The sequence below is a fragment of the Crinia signifera genome, chromosome 2, assembly GCF_055691185.1.
Source record: "Crinia signifera chromosome 2, ASM5569118v1, whole genome shotgun sequence".
NCBI lineage: Eukaryota > Metazoa > Chordata > Amphibia > Anura > Myobatrachidae > Crinia > Crinia signifera.
The window spans coordinates 227,266,034-227,288,340 of record NC_139218.1 but is presented as its reverse complement, the minus strand read 5'-3'; the positions used below and the strand labels follow the sequence as shown (position 1 = coordinate 227,288,340).

The following is a 22,307-nucleotide window of genomic DNA, read 5'->3' as shown; positions in this document are numbered from 1 at the left end:
CGGACATTAGAAATATTAGAAATATTTTGTCAGAAAGAGTGAACTAGAATAAGGGCTTCAGTTCCTGCTGGAGCCTACTGAAAAATAGCCCTGTGAGAAGCAATTTGGACTTTACAGTGGGTGCGATTTGAACCACATGTTTTTCGAACTACACCCGATTTTTGACTACACTACAATAGTCAATTACAGGGTACACACATTCAAAAATACCGCCTGCACATACAGTACAGGTTGAGTATCCCGTATCCGGGCATCCCTTATCCGAATTATTGCAAAAACCGTGGTTTTTTTTGGAATAATTCAATTTTTTTTTTTACTCCCCAAACTCTTTTTTTATACTTACCAAGTCCCCTGGGGTCCACGGCAGGCCTTCAGCATCCTCTCCGTCGTCTCCAGCAGTCCCAGGCGTGCATTGCGCGAGTGTGTGCGCACGCCGGTGACGTCACCGGCATGCCTGGGAAGTCGCGCAGTGCACTCCTGGGACCGCTGGAGATGCTGGAGACAGTGCTGGAGGCCTGTCGTGGACCCCGGGGGACAAATTGGACGCCGAGGGACCATCGGGGCACCACCAGGGGACAGGTAACTATGTTTAAAAAAAAATATTCCAAAATCCGGGCATTTCGGATAAGGGATACTCAACGGGATGTACTTTTGTGAATTCTAGCTATGGGCCTAATTCAGCATGGATCGCTAATGAACAGTGCATCTAAATCTGCCTGTTGTACTCACCAAATATGTGAAAGTTCTGAAATAGGTAGCTTAGATTTGGTAAAGAAGTTTTTTGCTACAGAACCTGTGAATAAATAAATATCATTTTAAAAATAACGTTAACAAACATGTGTTCTCAACAGAAAAACAATTCTACCATGAGAATAATACCAACTACACATATTAGTTTGTATGGAATTAAGAGATGCCTACCTCTGCCTTGCTGTGAATGCCACCCCTCCGCTAAGTAACTAATAACCGGCATCAACTGATTATGTTATGAGTGTAAAGCAAAAATAAATAATTAGAATTGCAACAGTAGGAAGCAATTTAGTGCAGTGTTTCATATACAGACTGGTTCATATCTATTTACTGTTCTTCAACAAATCTATTCTGCCTGGTCTCAATGCTTCACAAAATTAATTGTAGTATATTGAAATCTAAAAAGTAATATAGATGTGTCTATCAGGTATGTTTCAGTTATCTAAGCCATCTGTTGAGAAAACAAAAAAAAAACAGCAAGCCTGTGAGTAGAAGGGATATTAGAATTTCACATTAGATTTTAACCTTTACCAGTACAGCACTGATATTACAACGGAACTGAAACATGTTTATTTAAAATGGTGCACTTTTCTGCTCCGAACAGCAAATTATGGGCATGAGTCATGGTTGATCACTAATGTGATCCACTTGCAGTGACTGCAAGGAGTAAGCCACCGACCAAACAGAAAGAGAATACGCCCCTTGTTAAATTGCAAGAGAATTGCTAATGGATCGCTACTCACTATGCTCTTGCAATTCCATATGCAATGCCCGAACCATCAAGCAGTTTTTGCCATCTGTGTAATTGTGAGTAACTCTGACCCTTCTTCTAATCTGCGACGGAGAGGGTGCAAGTGGTCATCACGTCACAGACCCTCCTCAAAAATGCCTGGGCTAGTCTGTGTTTTTTTCAACACATCAAGAAAATGTCAGGTTTCCACCCACAAACACCGGCTTCCTGTCAGTCAAAGACCGGGAACATTGTGTTTATGGTCCATATGCATTTTCTGACAATATTCACCCTCGCGCATGCGCAGTCATTCGATAAGCGCTTGCAAATTCTCTGATTAGCTATCAACACTGAATCAGGTGGCTCTATACCGCCACACAAAGCACATCCAAAAAAATGGGGATGAGGAGGCCGTGATTCCAAGCAGGGTTACTGAAAACATGGGGGAAGAGCATGTTGTCCCCACTATCTGGGAGTGCCGAAGCCAGTGTCTGAGTTTTCAGGTGCAAATTTACTGACCTCAGCCACGGATCTGAGACAGCCTCCTGAGTAACCTGAGGTTTACTCAGATTGCCAATGGCTTTGCAGATGATTTGTTGTGGATGACGCAAGCCTGGAGCAGGCATCTATTGACATAGCTTCTGCAGTGTTAGGACATTTGCACACAGCAGCTGTGACTGCTCTATTAATTTACAAGCAATGACCATGGATCCAGGTAAGCAAACAGACTGCATTCTCTAGATCAGTGTTTCTCAAAATGTGCCCTCATGGATTACTAAAAGTACGTGTTTCCAAGATATACTCTGAATAGGCAAGTCAATGCCATGCAACAATTTTCTGAAAAATATATTTTCCTAGTTAAAAGTATTAAGGTGTTATGACCATAGGGAAAATAATAATATATAATAATAATAATATTGAAAAGTTGCCTTGAAGTGGCCTTACTGTAGGTGTTGCGAACGCATTAACCCATACAGTAGCTCTGGGTGCATCTCCCAGTACCTAAAGGTTAATGCACATTAGATGTAAATTTACCATTTACCGTACCAGAAAAGGGGTCTGTAGAAGCCCAAGGCCACCACCTTTTCTCTGCATGGTAAATTACAGAAGCTAATTGAAACTGTCTCTAAAAATCTGCTCTGAAAATCAGCTTCTCCTAAACAAAACACAAAACTTTCATGCATTTGCCTCCCCAATTAGTAGATCTACAGTGTTAGTAAATTAACACACCTGTGCTCCTGCTATATCGTCTAAAAAACATGCACTGCTAGACAGTGCACACACTACGCCTACATAGCGGCCAATTAGGTAAGCATACACACTAAAGGCCCCCATACACTAGCCGATTTTGGTCAGATTTCAGCCAGATCAGTCGGATCTGGCCGAAATCGGACCAAAATCAGCTAGTTTTGATGTCCCCTCAGATCCGATGCGCGGTCCCGTGCGCATCGGATCTGCGTTGGGTGGTCGGACCTGCTGCACGTCCGACCACCCGACTTGGGACCTAGTGGGGCGGCACGGCGGTAGAGGGAGCAGGGGGGGCTGGGGACGCTGCGGGGGACACAGGTAGCATAGAGCCGGGCAGGGGGAGCCGGGAGCTGTCAGTACTGAATAAAAAAAAAGCCCATACAATGAATGGGCGGCCTGTGATTGGCTGAGCGCTCTCTCAGCCAGTCAGCAATTGGCTGAGAGAGCGCACAGCCAATCACAGGCTGCCCATTCATTGTATAGGCTTTTTTTTCTAGCACTGACAGCTCCCGGCTCCCTCTGCCCAGCTCTATGCCGCCTGTGTCCCCCGCAGCGTCCCCAGGCGCCCCTGCTCCCACCAGCAGCCCTGCTCTGTTGCCCCCCCCCTGCTCCCCGGGTTTTTTACATGTGATAAATCGAGACGATTTATCACATGTAAAAAATGGCACATCAAGTGACAATCTAATCAAGCTCCCCCGGGGAGCAGCCGGGGAAGCTCAGGGGGAAGTCGACTTGTCCTAAGGACAAGTCACCCTAGTGTATGGGGGCCTTTACATCAGCCACTTGATATATCTGTGCAGAAGCAGGAGTGTATTTGAATTTTCCCACCATTATGTGTGTTTATACAGTATACGAAGCTGTATTGAAAAGTAATGCCTCCATGGCTATTCGTTTTTTATTTGTCAACGCATTTGAACACATTTTGTGTACATGATAACTCAGTTTATCCTCTATGTAATGCACTATTCTTTTTTCAACATAGTCCCCATCCCTTTCCACGCATGTGCGCCAACGCTTAACGAGTCGGGCAAACCCATCGGAGATGAAAGCTGGTGGTTGTTGTTGACACCAGGACCGAACTGCAGCTTTCACCTCGCCATCAAAGTTGAAGTGTTGACCATTAAGGTGCTCTTACATCTTTGGGAAGATGGTTGCACAGCATTCAGTTCAAAGAGGGTCTGCCACACCCATCGTACAGCCCCAACCTTGCGCCCTGTGACGTTCAGCTCTTCCCAAAGATGAAAGAGCACCTTAGGGGTCAACACTTCAACTCTGACGATGAGGTGAAAGCTGATGTTAGGTCCTGGTGTTGACAACAGCCACCAGCTTTCTTCTCAGACAGGTGTGGAAAGGGACGGATACTACATAAAAAAGTGAATAGTGCATACATAGAGTTATCATGTACAAAAAAAAGTGTTTAAATGCGTTCACAAATAAAAAACTTGTAGCCATTGAGGCTTTACTTTTCAATCCAGGCTCGTATATACTGCATATCTGTTCTTCTTGACCAGGTTTGAGAAACACTACTATAGATTATTCACCTCCTCTATGAAGACTAGCGAAAAATACACCATAACAAAATATGATCATTACACAGCCATACTGCAATATATTGCACGTGTAAACAAATTCAGAATAATTATTTGAATTACCAGAAATAAAGGAATTCAAATCGGGTTGCAAGGTTTTGAACTGGTTAGTGTAATACTCTCGCTGTTCTTCTGTTATCCTCCAGGGGTCCTCAGAGTAACTATCAGAATTATCCTGTGATTCTCTTTCAACTGAGAATGACTGTGGTAAGGAGATAAAAAAAGGTCAGTGATAATGGCAACAAAGTGTCACATAAAATACTAAAGCATTGTGCTTCACATTACAATAACTGCATGTAGTCATGCCACCAAGGACTGCACATAAACCACTTGGCGAAGATGTGCCATCAGCCTAGTGTGTCAGCCTCGTCATCTTCCAATTTCTTGCTACCACTCCAAAACTTCTTTGTTGACCCATCTTACTTACCCAATATCTCTACCTTATATATAACTTACATTCTCCCTCTAAGTTGATGTTTCAATAAAAATAACTATTGCCTAAAACTCCTCTCTCTCTCTCTCTCTCTCTCGCTCTCTCTCTCATTTGCTAGACCTACTATAACTGTGTTCTCCTAATCACTGAGAAATTACCAGCTTTACAATTTTAGTCTCATCTCAGTCCACAATCCATTATCCCTCTACCTAACTGTGGCCCTGGTTCAGTTTAGCTTGGTAAGCTACGAACAGCTTACCGAGCGCCTGAAATGCCGCCCACTGCCCGGTCGAATATCCCTGCCGCCGAATCCCCTACGAGAAAACATCCCCTCGCATGCCTACGCTTTTATTATGAGCGCTACCACAAAGACAGGGTGAGCGGCTAATATACTGTGACATCAGCAGCCCGCCCCAGCAGTCATTGGCCCGTACCCATACCCATGGGAACACCCACCATTATCATGGGGATGCCCATAAAATGCTGGGTGTTCCAATGGTCCAGCGCCGTCACCGCTCCCAGCTCTCCCTCCCCACAACGAGCGGCCGGTGAGTGGGTAACTCGCCAAAGCCATTTGTTTCTGGGGTCTGCACATGAGCAAATACACAAGTGAATTTGACCCATTCCGAGTGAATTCTACCCAACTGTAACCAAATCTATGCAGAGGGTGAGATAGAGATGGCCTTAGCCCAATCATCTTTCAGTTTTTGCTTGAACCATTCCGCTTTCCCATTTTTTCCCTGTCCTGCTAAAATGCTGCTTTTCTCTCTGTAACACTCTACAAATGCTTAAATATAGCAGCCCAAGCCACCCTACACTGTCTCTGATGCACAAAACTCAACTCTGGCAATTCAAACAGACCTGCTTCCTCAAATAAAAAGGTCTCTTACTTACACTACCATTCAAAAGTTTGGGGTTTGTTTTATAGAAAAGCGCTGTTTTTTTCAATGAAGATAACATTAAAAGAATCAGAAATAGACTATATTCATTGTTAATGTGGTAAATGACTATACTAGCTGCAAACTTCTGGTTTTTAATGGAATATCTACAGAGGCGTATAGAGGCCAATTTCCAGTAACCATCACTCCAGTGTTTTAATGGTACATTGTGTTTGCTAATCGCATTAGAAAACTAATGGATGATTAGAAAACCCTTGTGCAATTATGTTAGAACAGCTGAAAATGGGTTTGCTCATTAGAGAAGCTATAAAACTGGCCTTCCTTTGAGCTAGTTGAGTATCTGGAGTACAACATTTGTGGGTTCAATCATACTCTCAAAATTAAATTTCATGTGAAACTTGACAGTCTATTCTTGTTCTTAGAAATGAAGGCTATTCCATGCGTGAAACTTTCAAGAAACTGACAGTTTCCTACAATAGTGTGTACTATTCCTTTCAGAGAACAGTGAAGAGGCGACTCCAAGATGCAGTCTTTCTAGACAGAATGGCAAATAAAAAGCCATATCTGAGACTGGCCATTTAAAGGAAAAGATAAATATGGGCAAAAGAACACAGACATTGGATAGAGGAAGATTGGAAAAAAGTTTTATGGACAGAGGGATCAAATTTTGAGGCATTTGGATCACACAGAAGAACATTTTATTTATTTATTTATTTATTTGCAGTTTCTTATATAGCGCAGCAGATTCCGTTGCGCTTTACAATATTTGTGAGACGCCCTCTGTCAAAAATGGTGGAATGTGATGGTTGGGCTGTTTTGGTGCTGATAAAATGGGAGATTTGTACAAGGTAAAAAGGATTTTGAATAAGGAAGGCTATCAACACCATGCCATAACCTGTGCACAGCGCTTGATTGGAGACAATTTCCTCCTCCAACAGGACAATGACCAAAAGCAAACCTCCAAATTATGCAAGAACTATTTAGGGAAGAAGCAGGCAGCTGGTGTTCTGTCTGTAATGGAGTGGCCAGTGCAGTCACCAGATCTCAGCCCCCTTGAGTTATTGTGGGAGCAGCTTGACCATATGGTACGCAAGAAGTTCCCATCAAGCCAATCCAACTTGTGGGAGGTGATTCAGGAAGGATGGCGTGACATTTCTTCAGATTACCTCAACAAATTAACAGTTAGAATGCCCAAGATCTGCAATGCTGTGATTGCTGCAAAAGGAGCATTCTTTGACGAAAGCAAAGTATGAAGGACAAAATGATTATTTCAAATAAAAATGATTATTTCTAACCTTGGCAATTTCTTGACTATATGTTCTATTCATTTTGCAACTAAATCGATAAATAAAAGTGAGTTTTCATGGTAAACATGAAATTGTCTGGGTGACCCTAAACTTTTAAATAGTACTATAGGTAAGTGCCAATACAATCTCGCTCCAACAATAACTACTGTTTGGAGAGGCATGTGCTGCAGCTGTCTGACATCAAACGCAGCTGCTGCAACCCAAAAAATGGCCTGCCTGTGCATGGCGCTACAGCTAGGCTGCACAGCCAGGGAGCTACCAGTGTTGTGCAAGTGCTTGTATTGTAGCAATGCAACTGCAATATTTTGGATGGCCTTGCCCTTCTCTCACAGCCTACCACGGGAAGTTGTACTTTAGCAAATATTCAGAAAATTACAACTTATGCTGAAGTTAGCCCCATTCGTGCAATATGTGGTTCTAACAGTGGCGTAGCTACGTCTTGGGCGCCCCCCGCCGTTAGGGCCCCCCCCGCCCCGCTAAGCACCCCTACCCAACCCCCCCCTGCCCCGCCGCCGCCCATGCAAACCCCCCCTCAATCCCCCACAGCCTTACCTATTGCGCTGGTCCCGGCGGCTCCGTTCTTCTGCTGAGGACCACCAGAAAATGGCCGCCCCCATACAGCAGACAGTTTCAGAGAACTGTGTGCTATATGGGGGCGGCCATTTTCTGGTGGTCCTCAGCAGAAGAACGGAGCCGCCGGGACCAGCGCGATAGGTAAGTCTGCGGGGGATTGGGGGGGTTAACTATAGCACCGCAGCCCCCGGCGCCCCCACATGCACAGCGCCCCCCCCCCGCGGTGGCGGGATCTGCGGTGCTATAGTTACGCCGCTGGGTTCTAAATGCAGACCAGAAATAAAGCTATGGTGGTTTTTATATTTTCTTAAATATATTGGGCATCAACTAACTTGATATGTTCATGGGTGGATTTACTGATTTACGATAAGTGAACTCTCGCCATTTATAAAGTTTTGTACTTCCCAGGTAACATTTTTCTGAAAGCCTGTAAAACATTGGGCAGCTTAGGAGTGTAAATGTTTAAGAAGATCAATTGCATATAATCTATGGTGATATCTACTATACTATATCCTCCCCCTGAATGAAAGGATTTCCTGGTGATGGTATAGCTAAGCGTATATTTAATGGCAGTTGCTATTTTTTTTTTGTTGATGTAAGAAGCAGATATGTATTCTCCTATATAGTCGTCGCTAAGCGTCTCATCCTTCTCATTCACCCTATTGGAGAGATATTATATTCTATAAGTGTTCAAACATTTGAGATGTGAGCTGACATTTTCCCTCTTTACTGGATGACTTAGTTCCTTAACTATCCAAGAAATAACACTTAAACACAGAATGGAAGCTGCTCAATCTTGTAATACCCCCAGGTGCTGAAAGGGAGGGGTTATTAGAAACAGAGAAATGGGCCCTATACATGGAGAGATTTGTGCCAGAGTTTCATAATAGCAGATTCAGCATTAGAGATTTCCCTTAAACTGAATTTTTCAGAAAATGAGCCCACACACACACACACAGATTTGTGCCAGAGATTCATAATGGCAGATTCAGCATAAGAGATTTCAAATCTCTCACAAAAAGTGTTTAGGCGACTTTAGGGGAATATTTTCCTGGTTCCCAAAATATGGGGGACAAAAGGAGTAGGGGTCCCCCGTATTCTGGAAACCAGCACCGAGCTCTTGGACCAGTCCTGGTTTCCAAAATATGGGGGACAAAAGGAGTAGGGGGTCCCCCATATTATGGAAACCAGCACTGGGCTCAAACATCCATCAGGGTAATGCCACAGTCGGGGAACGCTTATTATAGGTCCCACGGCCAAAGCATTAACCTCTGTGGCTGGTCAGCCCTGGCCAGGTCCCTGGGGGAGTGGGGACCCTCCCAATAAAGGGGTCCCCACCTCCAGGGCTCCACTGGTGGTACAGTGTACCCCCCCCCCCAAATAAGTTTAAGCATTGGTGTTACAGTGTACCCCCCTCCCCCCCAAAAGTACGTTTTAAAATTGTGTGCAAACCCCCCTGCCTGTGTGAGCTAGACGCACAGCGATTTACATGTGTTTTCAGGTATTTTCTCAGTGATTTATTAAAATCGCTCAGAAAATGCCTGAATATCGCCCAATGTGTGGGGCCCAAAACATAGAATTTGACAGCAGATAATAACCACTTGGCCGTCTATTCTTCCCCTTTTTTAAACGTTACCTCAAACCATATTTCATCCATATTTCTTTGTAAAGATATCAATATGCCTATCCCAAAGATGTTTAAATTGTTCTACTGTATCTGCCTCTACCACCTCTGATGGGAGGCTATTCCACTTATCTACTACCCTTTCTGTGAAGTAATTCTTCCTTAAATTTTCCCTGAATCTTCCTCCCTCAAGTTTTAGTGCATGTCCTCGTGTTCTGCTTCTCCTCTTCCTGTGAAGAATGTCTCCCACCTGTACCTTGTTAAACCTGTGATATATTTGAAAGTTTCTATCATGTCCCATCTTTTCCGTCTCCATTAAGATCTTTTAGTCTTTCTGGGTAAGTTTTGTAATGTAGGCCATGCATCATTTTAGTTGCCCTTCTTTGTACAGTCTCTAATGTATTTATATCCTTCTGGAGATATGGCCTCCAGAACTGAACACTATACTCTAGGTGAGGGTGTACCAATGACCTATACAGTGGCATTATTACTTCTTCTTTCTACTGCTGATACCTCTCCCTATGCAACCAAGCATCTGACTTGCCTTATTCATTGCTTTGTTACATTGCCTACCTGCCTTTAAGTCCCTTGAAATAGTGACACCTAGATCCCTCTCTTCCTCAGTAGTTTCCAGACAGGATACAAAAAGGATGGGGGTGATGGTTCCCCAGCCCACCAATGGGTATCAGTAACAAGTCTTTAACCCTGTATGGTTATAAAAAGTTCAGAGATCATAGTCACATATAGTCACATATATTAGCAAAAAGCCTCCAGGCCAACTTCATAGCGCCTCTGATATTAGAGATCTGCATACAAAGATTAATTTCAGGATAAGGAACCCCACAAAAGTCAGCGAAGGCCAGCCGCCCCAGGACAGTTGACCAATAAAAGGCTAAGGTGTTAGAGAGTGTTAATAAGAAAGAAGCAAATGTGTTTTGGTTGTACAGAAGTTCCCAGCACCCTGAACTTCTACACAATACAGGGACACACCAGATTAGGAGATGCCATGAAGTTGGCATGGAGGTGTAATTATACGTTTGCAGACATACTGTATGTAATAATTTTCTATGATCAAAAATAGAGTTGGAGTCTTGTTACCGATACCCACTGGTGTGCTGGCAAAAGCCCCTGTTTATTAGTTTCTTGATTAAAAGAACTTAGCAAAGATCCTCATCTGACTAAGAATGTATTGAAGTTGAGAATGGAAGACTAACCAATGCTTTGTATGGGCAGTATCTTTGATTCAAATAACATAACAAGAATTGTTGAGATATAGGGACTGCATCTGTCATACGATGTAGAGGTGACCCCCCTGAATCTTAACGTTGAATAATGCTGTTCACTAGTAGAAAGATGGTTCCATCTTTAGGGCGTAATTCAGACTTGGTTTTGCGAAACCTTTTTGTCATTAAGTGCTACTTTTCCCCTTGTACAGCCTGTTGGAACATTGTTACTTACGTTTAGTCTTTTGTGTATCATTGGCTTTTTTCTGTGTACAGTGCTTTTGACAATTGGTGGTACCATATAAATGTTAATATTAATATCAACAACAACAAAACTTCATACTTAAAAATTAGATTCATCATATTCTGTCCTATAATACCACTATCTCTATGGCCCTTATTCTGATCGGTGCGGATATATCCGCGTGCGTTCGGCCCGCCGATGTTTTGTGTCTGCGCATGTGCGAGCAGGGCGTACGGCCAAATCCCGCATGATATGTGAACACTCCGAACAGGGGGTGGAGAGGGGTGTGAAGGGCTATTTGGGCTCATTACCATATGCATACGCCCCGCGTTTCATGGGCGTTCTTATGAAAACGCTGGGCGTACGTATGGTAATGAGGCCGTGACGCACGTGTAGGGGGCGGACATATGACATCGCCGGATGTCAGCTGCCCGCCCAGATCCCTGCTTTTGCACGGAGAAATGTCCGTGTGGTCTGAGGTTGCGGGTGCTGGTGGAGCACTCGGTCCTGCATTCGATGGTCTGCGACCATCCAATGATGGGGGAGGTTGCCTTAGATGGAGGAGGCGTATTCCGTGAAAAATACACGTGCGGTCCGTTCGGCCAGCTTCTTACCGCATACGGACGGAGTTGGCGATCCGTATGGAAGGCGGGGTTTCGCACGCACGGTCCTGGCCGCATAATCGGCTCCGGCCGCACCGATCAGAATAAGGGCCTATGTCTGGTCTCCCACACTAGAGACATCACACTTTTCCCTGTTTCCAATACATGATGTGCTAACTTTACTAAACCCCTGTCCATGCTATCATTATCTTCTATCTTGACTACTGCATCTCCTCCTAGCTGGACTCCCCCCCCACCCACCCCTCATTCCAACCATATTGCAGCAGGGCGGCCATGCTTCATCTCCCACCACTATTCACTCTGCAAATCCATTCATTAGATCCTAAATACAAATACAGGCTTCTCACCTTCAAGATTCTCTCAATGTTTCTCCTTCATGCATCTCTGACCTTGCCACAAAATACAATTGAGTTTGGCTTATCTGCTCTACTTCTAACTTATGCTTCTCCTCCACTGCCACCCCTATTCCTGCCTCCAAACGTTTACTGCACTGCCCCCACCTAGAAACCTCCCTGTCTAGAAAAGTGTGACTGAAAATAAAAGTATTTTCAGTCATTTAGCCTCATTGTTAATTCAAATAAAATGGGACGTGTATAGATTCATGGGGCCAGAGCCCCATAGGAGTTTCTATAAGGGGTGCAATGTGTGCAGTGCACATGAGCCTCTGGGTCCACATGGCCCACACCGTACACACTCCACCCATGTTTTGTTAATCACCTTCCGAGACCTGCGCTAGAGCTACCGTCATGGCAAAAAATCATAGGGAAAATGGCCACCAGTAACTTTGTCTCCAGAACATGGTCAGCGCCATGTTTCTTGAGACCCGTGCATGCGCAGTAGGCTCTTGCATGATGCAAAAGTCTACTGCACTGTGAAGAGGAGGAGGCTCACCCGGAGTCTGCACACAGGCTCCCTCCTGTAATAAAACGCCCCTGCAGAGCCCAAAAATTGGGCCCACAACGGACAATTCTGTACAGTCTTGCTGTGTACCTTGCCCGTTATAATCTTTATTTCTATATAGCATTACAATCTATGTCAAATAACAATTTATTAAGTTTGTATGTATAAGGAATGTAAATATTATGCAAAATGCCAGTATAGAGTCTCCATATCAAAGCCATTATACGCCTGATGTTACACGTGAATCCATCACCGTATGCCCAGCATTACAATAATGCACTAGGCATTGTCACCTAATTTACACCACTAACGAAATATCATCCAGGTCTTTATTCGTCATGAATTTTAAATAGCAATAAATGGAAAAATTAAATCAAGAAACAGGACTAGAACTCCCATGTGTCCCAATTCTCCCAGGAGAGTCTCCATTTTTAACAAACCCAGTATATAACTTGCAGAGCTTGCTTACACGTGATTTAACTGCTGCTGATACCAAGATAAACTAGAAAATATGTACTTTTTGCGGACAGTTATTGTTTTTACTCTGTTTTCTTATTAGTATAGGAACCTCCCGGATGAAACATTTTATATAGAGTATACATTTCAAGACACAAATCAACAAAATAAAAAACAAATAAAAGAAGCACAAGAACAGAACAGTAAGGAAGCAATTTCTTTCAGTGCACTGGGCCTGATTCATGGTTGTTAAGCCGGATACACACTGGAGTGACATGTCTACAGCAGATATATAAGCTGAATGGTCTGACATATGGGGACCTGGGTACATATCGAGCAATGCAATGAACATCAGAGAAACATATCGCTCTTTCCTATAGTACACATACTGCGGTCGCTGCTGTTGTCAGATTTAATGTGCTACACATCAAACCTAATGATGTCACTAGCGACAGCGAGCCACGCAAAATTTGGCATACACACTAGACGATCGCTCCAGTGTATACCCAGCTTAAGTATAGCAAAGAAATCACACAAATTAGCAAAACCATATTGCACTGCAAGTGTGGCCGCTGTAACATGTATAGTGAGATCTAGATTTGGGTGGGTTATATATTTTCTGTGCCTGGTAAATACTGGCTGCTTTTGCATGTAGACCACAATTGTTAGATAGATTTTTTTTTTACTATACCAAGTCAGGTTGAACACACCTCACCCAAATCTAAATCTCTCTGCATATGTTGCATCTGCCCACCTGCAGTTCCACATGGTCTTGCCCAGTTGCATCATTGTTTGCCTTACTGTACTTACAAACATGAATCAGGAGCGCAAGAAGTCAGGAGAAGGCACTTCTAGGATCTTCACTCATTTCACCCTAAATAGAACATTATGCTTAACTGAATTGCATCCATACTATAACGTAATTATAATTCCCCGAACACTACATCCTAAATGTCACCTACTGTAGCAGATAAATTATGTTAAATTTTAGAGCCCCATAGCATCAGAGGTTATAGAGAGATCTGTCTGCTTTTACCTGGAAGAGTACAATGCCAATGCTAAAGAAAGCTACTTTGTCAGTACAAAATGAAAGTGTCTAATATAAATATTCGTCTATAATTCGCTGCTAGAAATCTATCCACCCTTTTGTAGTATTGTTGATCAATAAAATGGTATAACCCAACCTGTATATTGATTTAGATGATAGCTATTTTGTTTAATATTTTTTTTTTAAATAACACATAACAGTTATTATGTGGATATTTCCAAAACACTACACTTACTGAGCAGTCACCAATTATTTTTTGTATGAGACATTGAGAAGTACTACACTCACATACAGTATGTGAATGGGTTTGTGACATTAGTGTTATGCGGAATGATTCCACCATAAATTATATAAAAATGGCATTGCAGATGATATTCTTTCAGGGAATAGTATGCCATGCTATTTGTTTTAAATACCACCACATATATATGTTTTATCTCAATATGTTATATAATATACAGTAGTAGTCTGTCAACCATTATTAAAAGCAGTGATCGATTTAAGATAATTTTTTTTTTTTTGCAAATACATATTTTATTTTTACCATAAGTAATAAAAGAACACTTATACGGTTAGAAACGTCCATTTCTTGAATGCATGTAGGAATAAATGACATTATACGAGCATTCATTATATAATATTAAAAAAAACAACAACTTTAATGTTCTTGCCTCTTGATATAATTTAGCTTTCCTGTGATTTCTGCGGATACAGATAAATATGATAATGTTACCGGCAGATGTGATGGATGTATTGCTAGTCACTGTAACAAGGCTATGGGAACACATCAGCATTGCTGCTGCAATTTACACACTGAGCCTTCCGTCTCGACAATATCATTCAATCTTTACATTCCGCAATGAGCACCGATTATTTCTAATGGTGGATTCCTAGAAAACTGAAGCGAAAATGCAGGTGATGCCGTTTTATCAGAGGAAACTGTAGTGACAGCAGAGGACCCTTATAAAATATATATGCAGTATATGTCGTACATCCTATGCTGAAGGTCTGCAGTGCATTTTATATTTATTTTTTTCTTTTGTGCTGAAATATTCTCACCTGGCTGAGAGAAGACTGCAGAGGTGCAGATTGGTTTCCATAGTTCAGCGACAACTGTCCATCCTGCTGAAGTAGTGCAGGTTGTCTGGTCTCATACGCTGCTGCAGAGAGAGAGAATAATAAAGAAGAATCGGTCATGTGACTCAGAGGCTGCTGTTGCATGGTTACAAGGCTCCGAGTGGTAATTAACTGAATTTAAAGCAATACAAGGCTGCAAAAAGTCACTTAACCAGTTATCTGCTGGGAAAACCATATCTGATCATCATTGAGGTTTGTTTGATTTTTTTTTTACATAACAATCATGTCATTAATAAGCCCATGCTGCTTGACAGAATACTGTATATTTTATTGCGATGATGTGTATTTATATACAGTCTAGTTATTATAGATCAGAGGCTCCCAAACTCAGTCCGCAAGGCACCCTAACAGTCCAGGGGCCTGATTCAGCAAGGCTCACTAAGCAGTGGTTGTTCGCTGTACAGTGAGCCCTAAAACGCCGCCCACCGCCCGGCCAAATGTACGCCCCCCCGTCGCCAAATCCCCTGAGATATACGCACATCCCCTCAAATGTGGCCAAAGGAGAATTAACCCATTCGATGGTCGGCAACCATCGAATGATTTCTCTCCCCTTCGGAAATAAAAGTCAGTCTAAACTGACTTTTATTTCCGTCGGAGTACTCCGAAGAGGGGGCGGGCACTGATGTCATGTGACGTCAGCCTCCCGCCCCCAGCAGGGATCAGCCCGCCTGCGTTCACAGGGAAACGCCCATTGTTTTCATGGGGGCACCCATAAAACGCTGGGCATTCCCTTGCTCCAGCCCCGTTTTCGCCCCCCGGTCATCCCTCCCCGCAAAATAACCGGCACCCGGTGAGTGTGCCGGGGTTTGCATATGCGCAGAAATGCACATGCACAAACCATGGGACTGAATTTGGATCGATACGAGCGATCCTGAATCGGGCCCCATGTTTTAAGGATACCCATGCTTGAGCACAGATGTTAAATAAAATCATTATATATATTTTATATAGGAAATCAATGGAAACATACTGTAGTAGGTATGATGCAATATCCAGTGTAATATCATACCTCCCAACATGACTCTCTCCAGGAGGGACACAATGCTCTGCTCCTGGGCTTTCCTCTTAACGTGTCATTGCCGTCACCTGTGTTGAACAAGTTAATTGATAAGAAAGGTGTTTCACCACAGGTGATGGCAATCACACATTAAGAGGGGAAGTGCAGGAGCAGAGCATTGTGTCCCTCATGGAAAGGATCATGTTGGGAGGTACTGTATGGTAATATATTGCAAATCCATCAAGCAATAAAATGTTTGCATTGTGGGAAACAAATATTTCTAGAACAAGCAGCTGACTAGCACATGCTCATAATATATAGTAGTTTGCAAACAGTAGTACTGTATTTAGTCTTAGTACTTAGTATGCAGAGAAATGTGAATACTGCAGTGAGCCCAGGGCAAACTTCTAATGATGTTATTCCCCTCTTTTTAAAAAACACAGTATTGCGCTGGGTGCCAGAACAAAGTATGTAGGAAGGGCAGTCGCTGAAAAAAAAAAGGGCAGCACTCCCAGCATCCCCTGTAGCATACACACTTAGGTGTGTGAGATCAAAACAAGGCATCAATTGTGAGGCTATAAAATAATTACAGATATCGCAAATATCCTGTAAGCATGGCACAAGGGTTAAAAAACCTCAGCAGCAAGTGGGTTACAGTGGATTTGAATGGACCAAACTACTTTATATGACAATTCAGTGTGGAAATTCAATAAGAAAACTTGGGCCCTATTCAATCGGTCCCAAGCGTTCGAGCTCTGTGCATGCTCTTGCTATCACAGTCGCCGCGATGTTCGTCTAGACAGGGGGGGGGGGGGAGGGGGCACCTGGAGGGGAACGCAGAGTGTTTTATGGATGTCCCCATAAAAACGCTGGGTGTTCCCCTTGGAACACAGGTGGGCCACTGCCTGCTGGGGGTGGACGGCTGACGTCACAGGACGACAGTCTCCATCACCTCTCTTCGGCGTACACCATAGGAAATAAAAGTCAGTTCGCTGGTCGGCGTCCATCTAATGATTTCTGTCCCCTTCAGCCGCATGCAAGGGGATGCGTTCGCATACATCTCCTCACACATTCCCGAGGGGATTTGGCAGCGGGGGAGAGAGGTCAACTCCATGCCAACATGGATAGTGGAGGTATGAACTATCCATGTTGGCATGGAGTTAAGTTACTTCTTTTAACATAGTTTGTGGCGAGCGTAGAACCCGGAAGTAGCACGGCGCCATGCTGGCGCCGTGAAACTACACAAGTACCCAAAATGGTCTTAGGGACACATACTGTATCAATTACACAGATTCTGGCTGACATTAAGCATACCTCACAACTGTCCCATTCTTGGGGGAATATCCCAGATTCCACATGCAGGCAGCAGTGTCCCACAGTAAGGGAGGCAGTTTGGAGACCCCAATATCACTAGCTGCTGTGCTTAGCAGAACAGCAGTGATGAAGACAGAGAGATTGTTGGCATGGTCAGCAGCACACAGAGATTTGGCCATGCCCCAACATGATGCAAATGGGGGTGTGGTCAGTGGTCTAGTGATTGCAAGATTGCTGAGAAGCCACTCCTTTTCTAGGAGGCCACAACCCTTTTTTGGGAGCACACGGCTGCCACTGCTCATGTTGGACAGTATGCTTTAAGTAGTATATGTTATAGGGTCTGAGTTTTCTAGGTGAGGGATGCATGATTTTGAATTGTAAATGATTGCCGCATTAAAAAAAGTCCAAAATCAGCCATCATCCTGAGAAAACCCGGACCTTATTACTAATGTCTCCAAGTCTCCATTTCACCTGTTTTATTCATAGGTGTACCTTATTAAAGAGAGAATCTGGCAACCCTAACCCAATATCAACTGCATTTGAGTAGTGCATATACAGTACCTGGTACCCTTGCCTTGTCATCATCCTGATGTCTGCTAGATTAGAATAGCTTTGAAATACCACTATAATTTCTAGATTTAAATAGTGTCAGGAGAAAGACATACTGTACCACAAAGCTTGCTTACAATCTTAATAAAGGCCTAATTCAAGTGCGATTTTTTTTACTACAGAATTACAAATGTTATCAAGTAATACTGCAGCACTTATTTGGAAAGAGATACCAACCGGATTTATTGCACATTCATTCACAGTTGTGTACACATGTGCAGGCTACATGAAAAAAAACAAGAAACATGAAGTCTAAGGGTTGCCCTATGGCTCCATGTTTCTTTGCATACAGGATACCAGAAGAATGCACGCCCTGAAAATGCCAGATTTTTTGTTGCCACTACCGAAACTCATCCAAGCGGTCCCTTCTGGTCATTCACTCTTCGGCTAAGTCCTCACTGTGAGCATGACTGCAAAGGTCCCTTTGCAGTCACTGTGATTGTGGCCATCTGCTGTTAATTTCTCCCTTGCGTGAATATAGGCCACTGCGTAGAAATATATTAATTATGCCCTAAGTCCAGCTACGTTCAGCTCAGCGATGGCACCAGGCTTGTTTTCCCATGAAAGGGGCATGGCCTCATGGGAGCCCAGTTGAAATCACTGAAAGGGGTGTGGCTACACAGGTGAAGCCCATGATTACCTCACTCTGGGGGCACACAGACTGTTCTGTGTGATTCTTCCAGGACTGCCAGCTCCTTTTCAGTGACAGAAGACAAGTGCTGCAGGTTAATGTCACATTGTAGCACCCAGCTCCTATCGCTACGGAGGAGTTAGCATTTTGTTGTCACACCATGGAAAGGTGACACCAGTAAGTGGCCCGCATTATTTTGTCCAAAAATGTGGGCCCGGCCCCCGCCAACCTTGTCCAGGTGACCGCAGCTATATGTTGAGCATATTTATAGGTGAAAGGTAATAATTGGGGTGTTAAAAAAAAACCACAACAATTAAGATGCTAGAAAAGTGGTAGATTAAGCATTTAAGTGTTACAATCTGATGCCCCAAAGCAGACACGCCACATTACATACACCCCTATACTGTATATCATATATTAAGATTAACGTATTAATAATATACACTAAATTTCCCCAAATAAGTATTATTGCTGATGCTCAGATAGAAGCAAGGTTGCCTTTATATTGACATTAGCTCCAAAACATTGGATTCTGCATATGTACTGATTTCCTGTCCACTACCTAAGTGGCGGTCTGTTTTTATGCTGTACCTTTGTAGAAACATTTCAATTGTTTGTAGTGAGTCCAGGAAGGAAGCTTACGTGCTACGAAACCTTTTTCACTGACACCATATGTGGAGAGGTCTGCATGTTTTCTCAGAGATTAGTCTCAGATTAAGCAAGATAAAAAAAAAAGTATAAAAACAAAAAGAGTAGTGTGTTTTGCGCACATTGGCATCAGTGCGCACATTGGCATCAGTGCGCCCCAGCGAGCGGTCTCTCTGCGCACATTGGCATCAGTGCGCACATTGGCATCAGTGCGCCCCAGCGAGCGGTCTCTCTTCTCAAAGATTGGCCTCCTTTCACCACTCTCCAACACGAGAACCTTCCAGCAATGCTCAAGCCAAGCCGGACCAGGCCCCAGGAGCATTACAGTGAAAGCTACCAGCAAACCTTCTCCACTCCAGGGACTCCAGGGACATCCACCTGCAGTACTCAGTGCAAGTTTAACACACTGAGAGCTCTTATAATAGTGAGTGTCGAGAGTTTGATCTGGACTGCACATTATCATACCTCCCAACTGTCCCGCTTTCCACGGGAATGTCCCCCCGGGGCCGGCAGTGCCCCGTCTATTCATTCCCCCACAGCGGCGAAATGGGGCATGGCCTCACGGGAGCATTGAGAGTATAGGCCATGCCCCTTTCTGCTTGGTCACACCCCCACAATTTTCGGCAGTCCTACAGCGTGCGCAAGTGTCCTTCCTTATCCTTCCTCAAAGTTGGGAGGTACTGAATGCATTATTCACAAATACTGTGTCTCAAGACGAGGTCAATATGGAACGAGTCTTTTCACTGCTTAACGACTGATTTTTTGACACAAAAAAAAACATTTATTTTAAAAGAAAAACAACAACACTTAGCCCAAAGGCTAAAATAGAAGCGCTGGTAATATGTAACTGGGATCCCTTTTTGCTATACACGTTTGCAGCCCCTTGTTAGAGGATGTGTACCTCAAGCGAACAGGGTATGGGGATAAAGCTCTTGCAGTTTACACTGACAGGAGCCTTCAAGGGGCGCAATTGTGTTCTAGTAGAATAATAAATCACTTAATTCAAAAAACAAATGTTTTTTATTTTCTTTAAAAAAGAAGAAATGATGAAGAAATAATACAATATAATAATGACAATATTGAGTATCAGAAGATCAAAAAAGCGAAGTGCACTTCAATTCTAAAAACACCCGGAGACCCTGCACCCGCTTGCTCACCACCACCCAGTGACTGTTATAAGTGAATTGCCGGAAGAATCAGCTTCTTAAACAGACGGCTACTGCTGACTATCTGAGGAACCCCCTCCTAACCCCCCCCTTACATCAGGGGAATACCTCCACAGAAATAGAGGTTGAACTGTCCATATAAGGAGGTTGGATTTCCCATAAACAGCAGGCATTTTCACACTACGGGACTGGTAACTATATGCTGCAGGTGTTTGTTCTTATAAAGGATGCCGAATTGATTTAAGCCTCATATGGGATCTACATATTAATAGCCTCTGTTGTCTATATGTTGTGAGTCTTGTATGTCTTGTTTTTAGAATTGAAGTGCACTTCGCTTTTTTGATCTTCTGATACTCAATATTGTCATTATTATATTGTATTATTTCTTCATCATTTCTTCTTTTTTAAAGAAAATAAAAAACATTTGTTTTTTGAATTAAGTGATTTATTATTCTACTAGAACACAATTGCGCCCCTTGAAGGCTCCTGTCAGTGTAAACTGCAAGAGCTTTATCCCCATACCCCATTTATTTTAAAAGATAACATTCCAGTTCACCTTAAAAAAATGTCGATTGCTAAACAGTGACACACTGCGAAAATCAAGTTGAAAGCAATTCACCATCCGAGCATTGAATACACTCACGGCGAATCATAGTGAATCACATTGAAAAACCCATTGAATAACAACAGCGAATTGCGGCGACTAACAGACGGCGAATTGTTTGCCTTTGGTGAATAGTGAGCGTTGAATAGGGCGAATCGCTTTTTCAGTCAAAAGATTCGCAGGGGAGCACGAAAATAGCACACATTCGCCTTAAAACAAGGCGAATCAGCAGCATTGAATACTGTGGTATGAAAGAGAGTCTGAATTTAACAGTATTTCTACTAATACGATTATAATTATTTTGAACTCACAGTCTTATTTATTATGTATGTATGTTTTTTTAATAATTGCTATTCATTTCATTCTTGAATATCATTATTATTAACACTTCCTCAAACTAGTGCTGTGATATTACATCTGTAAAATCTAGGGTATTTGGGGGGATGGGGGATTTATCAAAGCTAGGAGCGAGAAAAAACTGTGAGAGATAAAGTACTTCTTTAACACAGACAGCTTCTGTCTTATGTTTTGCAGGCTGAGTTGAAAATATTACAGGAGCTGATTGGTTGGTATGTCATGTTTTACAATTTTATCTCTCCAAGCTTTTATATATACCTTCTGATTTATTCTATGTCTAAAGAAGACGTCAAGTCAAATCACTAAAAAATAAACATGGTAATAAGTTTAGTGTATTTAAAAAATAAAAGTAATAAATATACTGTATATATACAAACTAATTGATATGAATAAAGCAGCCAGAATAAGATAGTATTGTAACTAACTAATTACTAGAGGAAATTGTATAAATGCTTCCATGTAGAAATGCAATTATGGGCCAATGACCCTATAATTATAACAAAAGAAATTGTCATGTGTACGAGTCTGCTGCCTGTTACATAGAGCAGTCTGTGACTTTGAAAAAGAGACACAAGTCCGTCACATTCAATCTTATGTCATCTATACTAAGGTACTTTTATCAGGAGTATAGTTGACCTACTTCAGGGATTTTTTGAAAATGTATATGTATGTATTATGTGTGATGACAGACACATATGAGTACACTCAGATTATGAGATTATGTATGTCTCATGTACCCAAGCACTAACATGTATGGAGGATAAGACTCATCTAAAAAGGACAGGCTGGATGACAGAGGTACAAGGCAAACCCCTGATGTAAACCACTGCCTGCGGGCCTACACCCATCTCTAGTTGCCGTTCGGCCTGAGAAAGGGGTTGAGTTACAAACCAGGTGGGCCTGGTTTCAGTAAAAGGGGCATTGCCTAGTGCCACGACCCCCATTTTAGTCACATTGGGGCATGCCCAGCTGCTAGGGGAGAACTTGCTCCCTCCCTGCACTGAAGAGATGCCATGCGCGAGCACACAGCATTTCTCTTCAGTGATTACTGCCCCTCCTCAGGGCTGGCAACAGAAATCTTGGGGCCCTGTACACTGATATTTCTGGGGGCCCCTCCTAAACCCCCCCCCCCACCCCACATAATCCCAAACCGACACAACCCTCTTCTGCATGTAGTTACCTTACCTATACCATTGA

The 22,307-nt window shown here is 42.9% G+C and overlaps 2 protein-coding genes across 3 annotated transcripts in view; one reads left to right on the top strand and one right to left on the bottom strand.

The window, feature by feature from the left end:
* The window catches only part of REPS2 (RALBP1 associated Eps domain containing 2), a 146,259-nt gene that overhangs the window by 89,925 nt on the left and 34,027 nt on the right, over positions 1-22,307 (bottom strand). For both annotated transcript variants that reach the window (XM_083173946.1, XM_083173945.1), the window contains exons 5-7: positions 14,707-14,807; positions 4,381-4,519; positions 730-793 (exon numbers count right to left, since the gene is read on the bottom strand). In XM_083173946.1, coding sequence (XP_083030072.1) covers positions 730-793; positions 4,381-4,519; positions 14,707-14,807 — 304 coding nt within the window. The remainder of the gene's footprint in view (positions 1-729; positions 794-4,380; positions 4,520-14,706; positions 14,808-22,307) is intronic.
* Positions 14,420-22,307, top strand: part of LOC146060581 (uroplakin-3b-like protein 1) — a 90,152-nt gene continuing 82,264 nt past the window's right edge. Inside the window, exons 1-2 of the mRNA XM_083173947.1 lie at positions 14,420-14,976; positions 21,288-21,322. The gene's annotated coding sequence lies outside the window, so the exon portion shown is untranslated. The remainder of the gene's footprint in view (positions 14,977-21,287; positions 21,323-22,307) is intronic.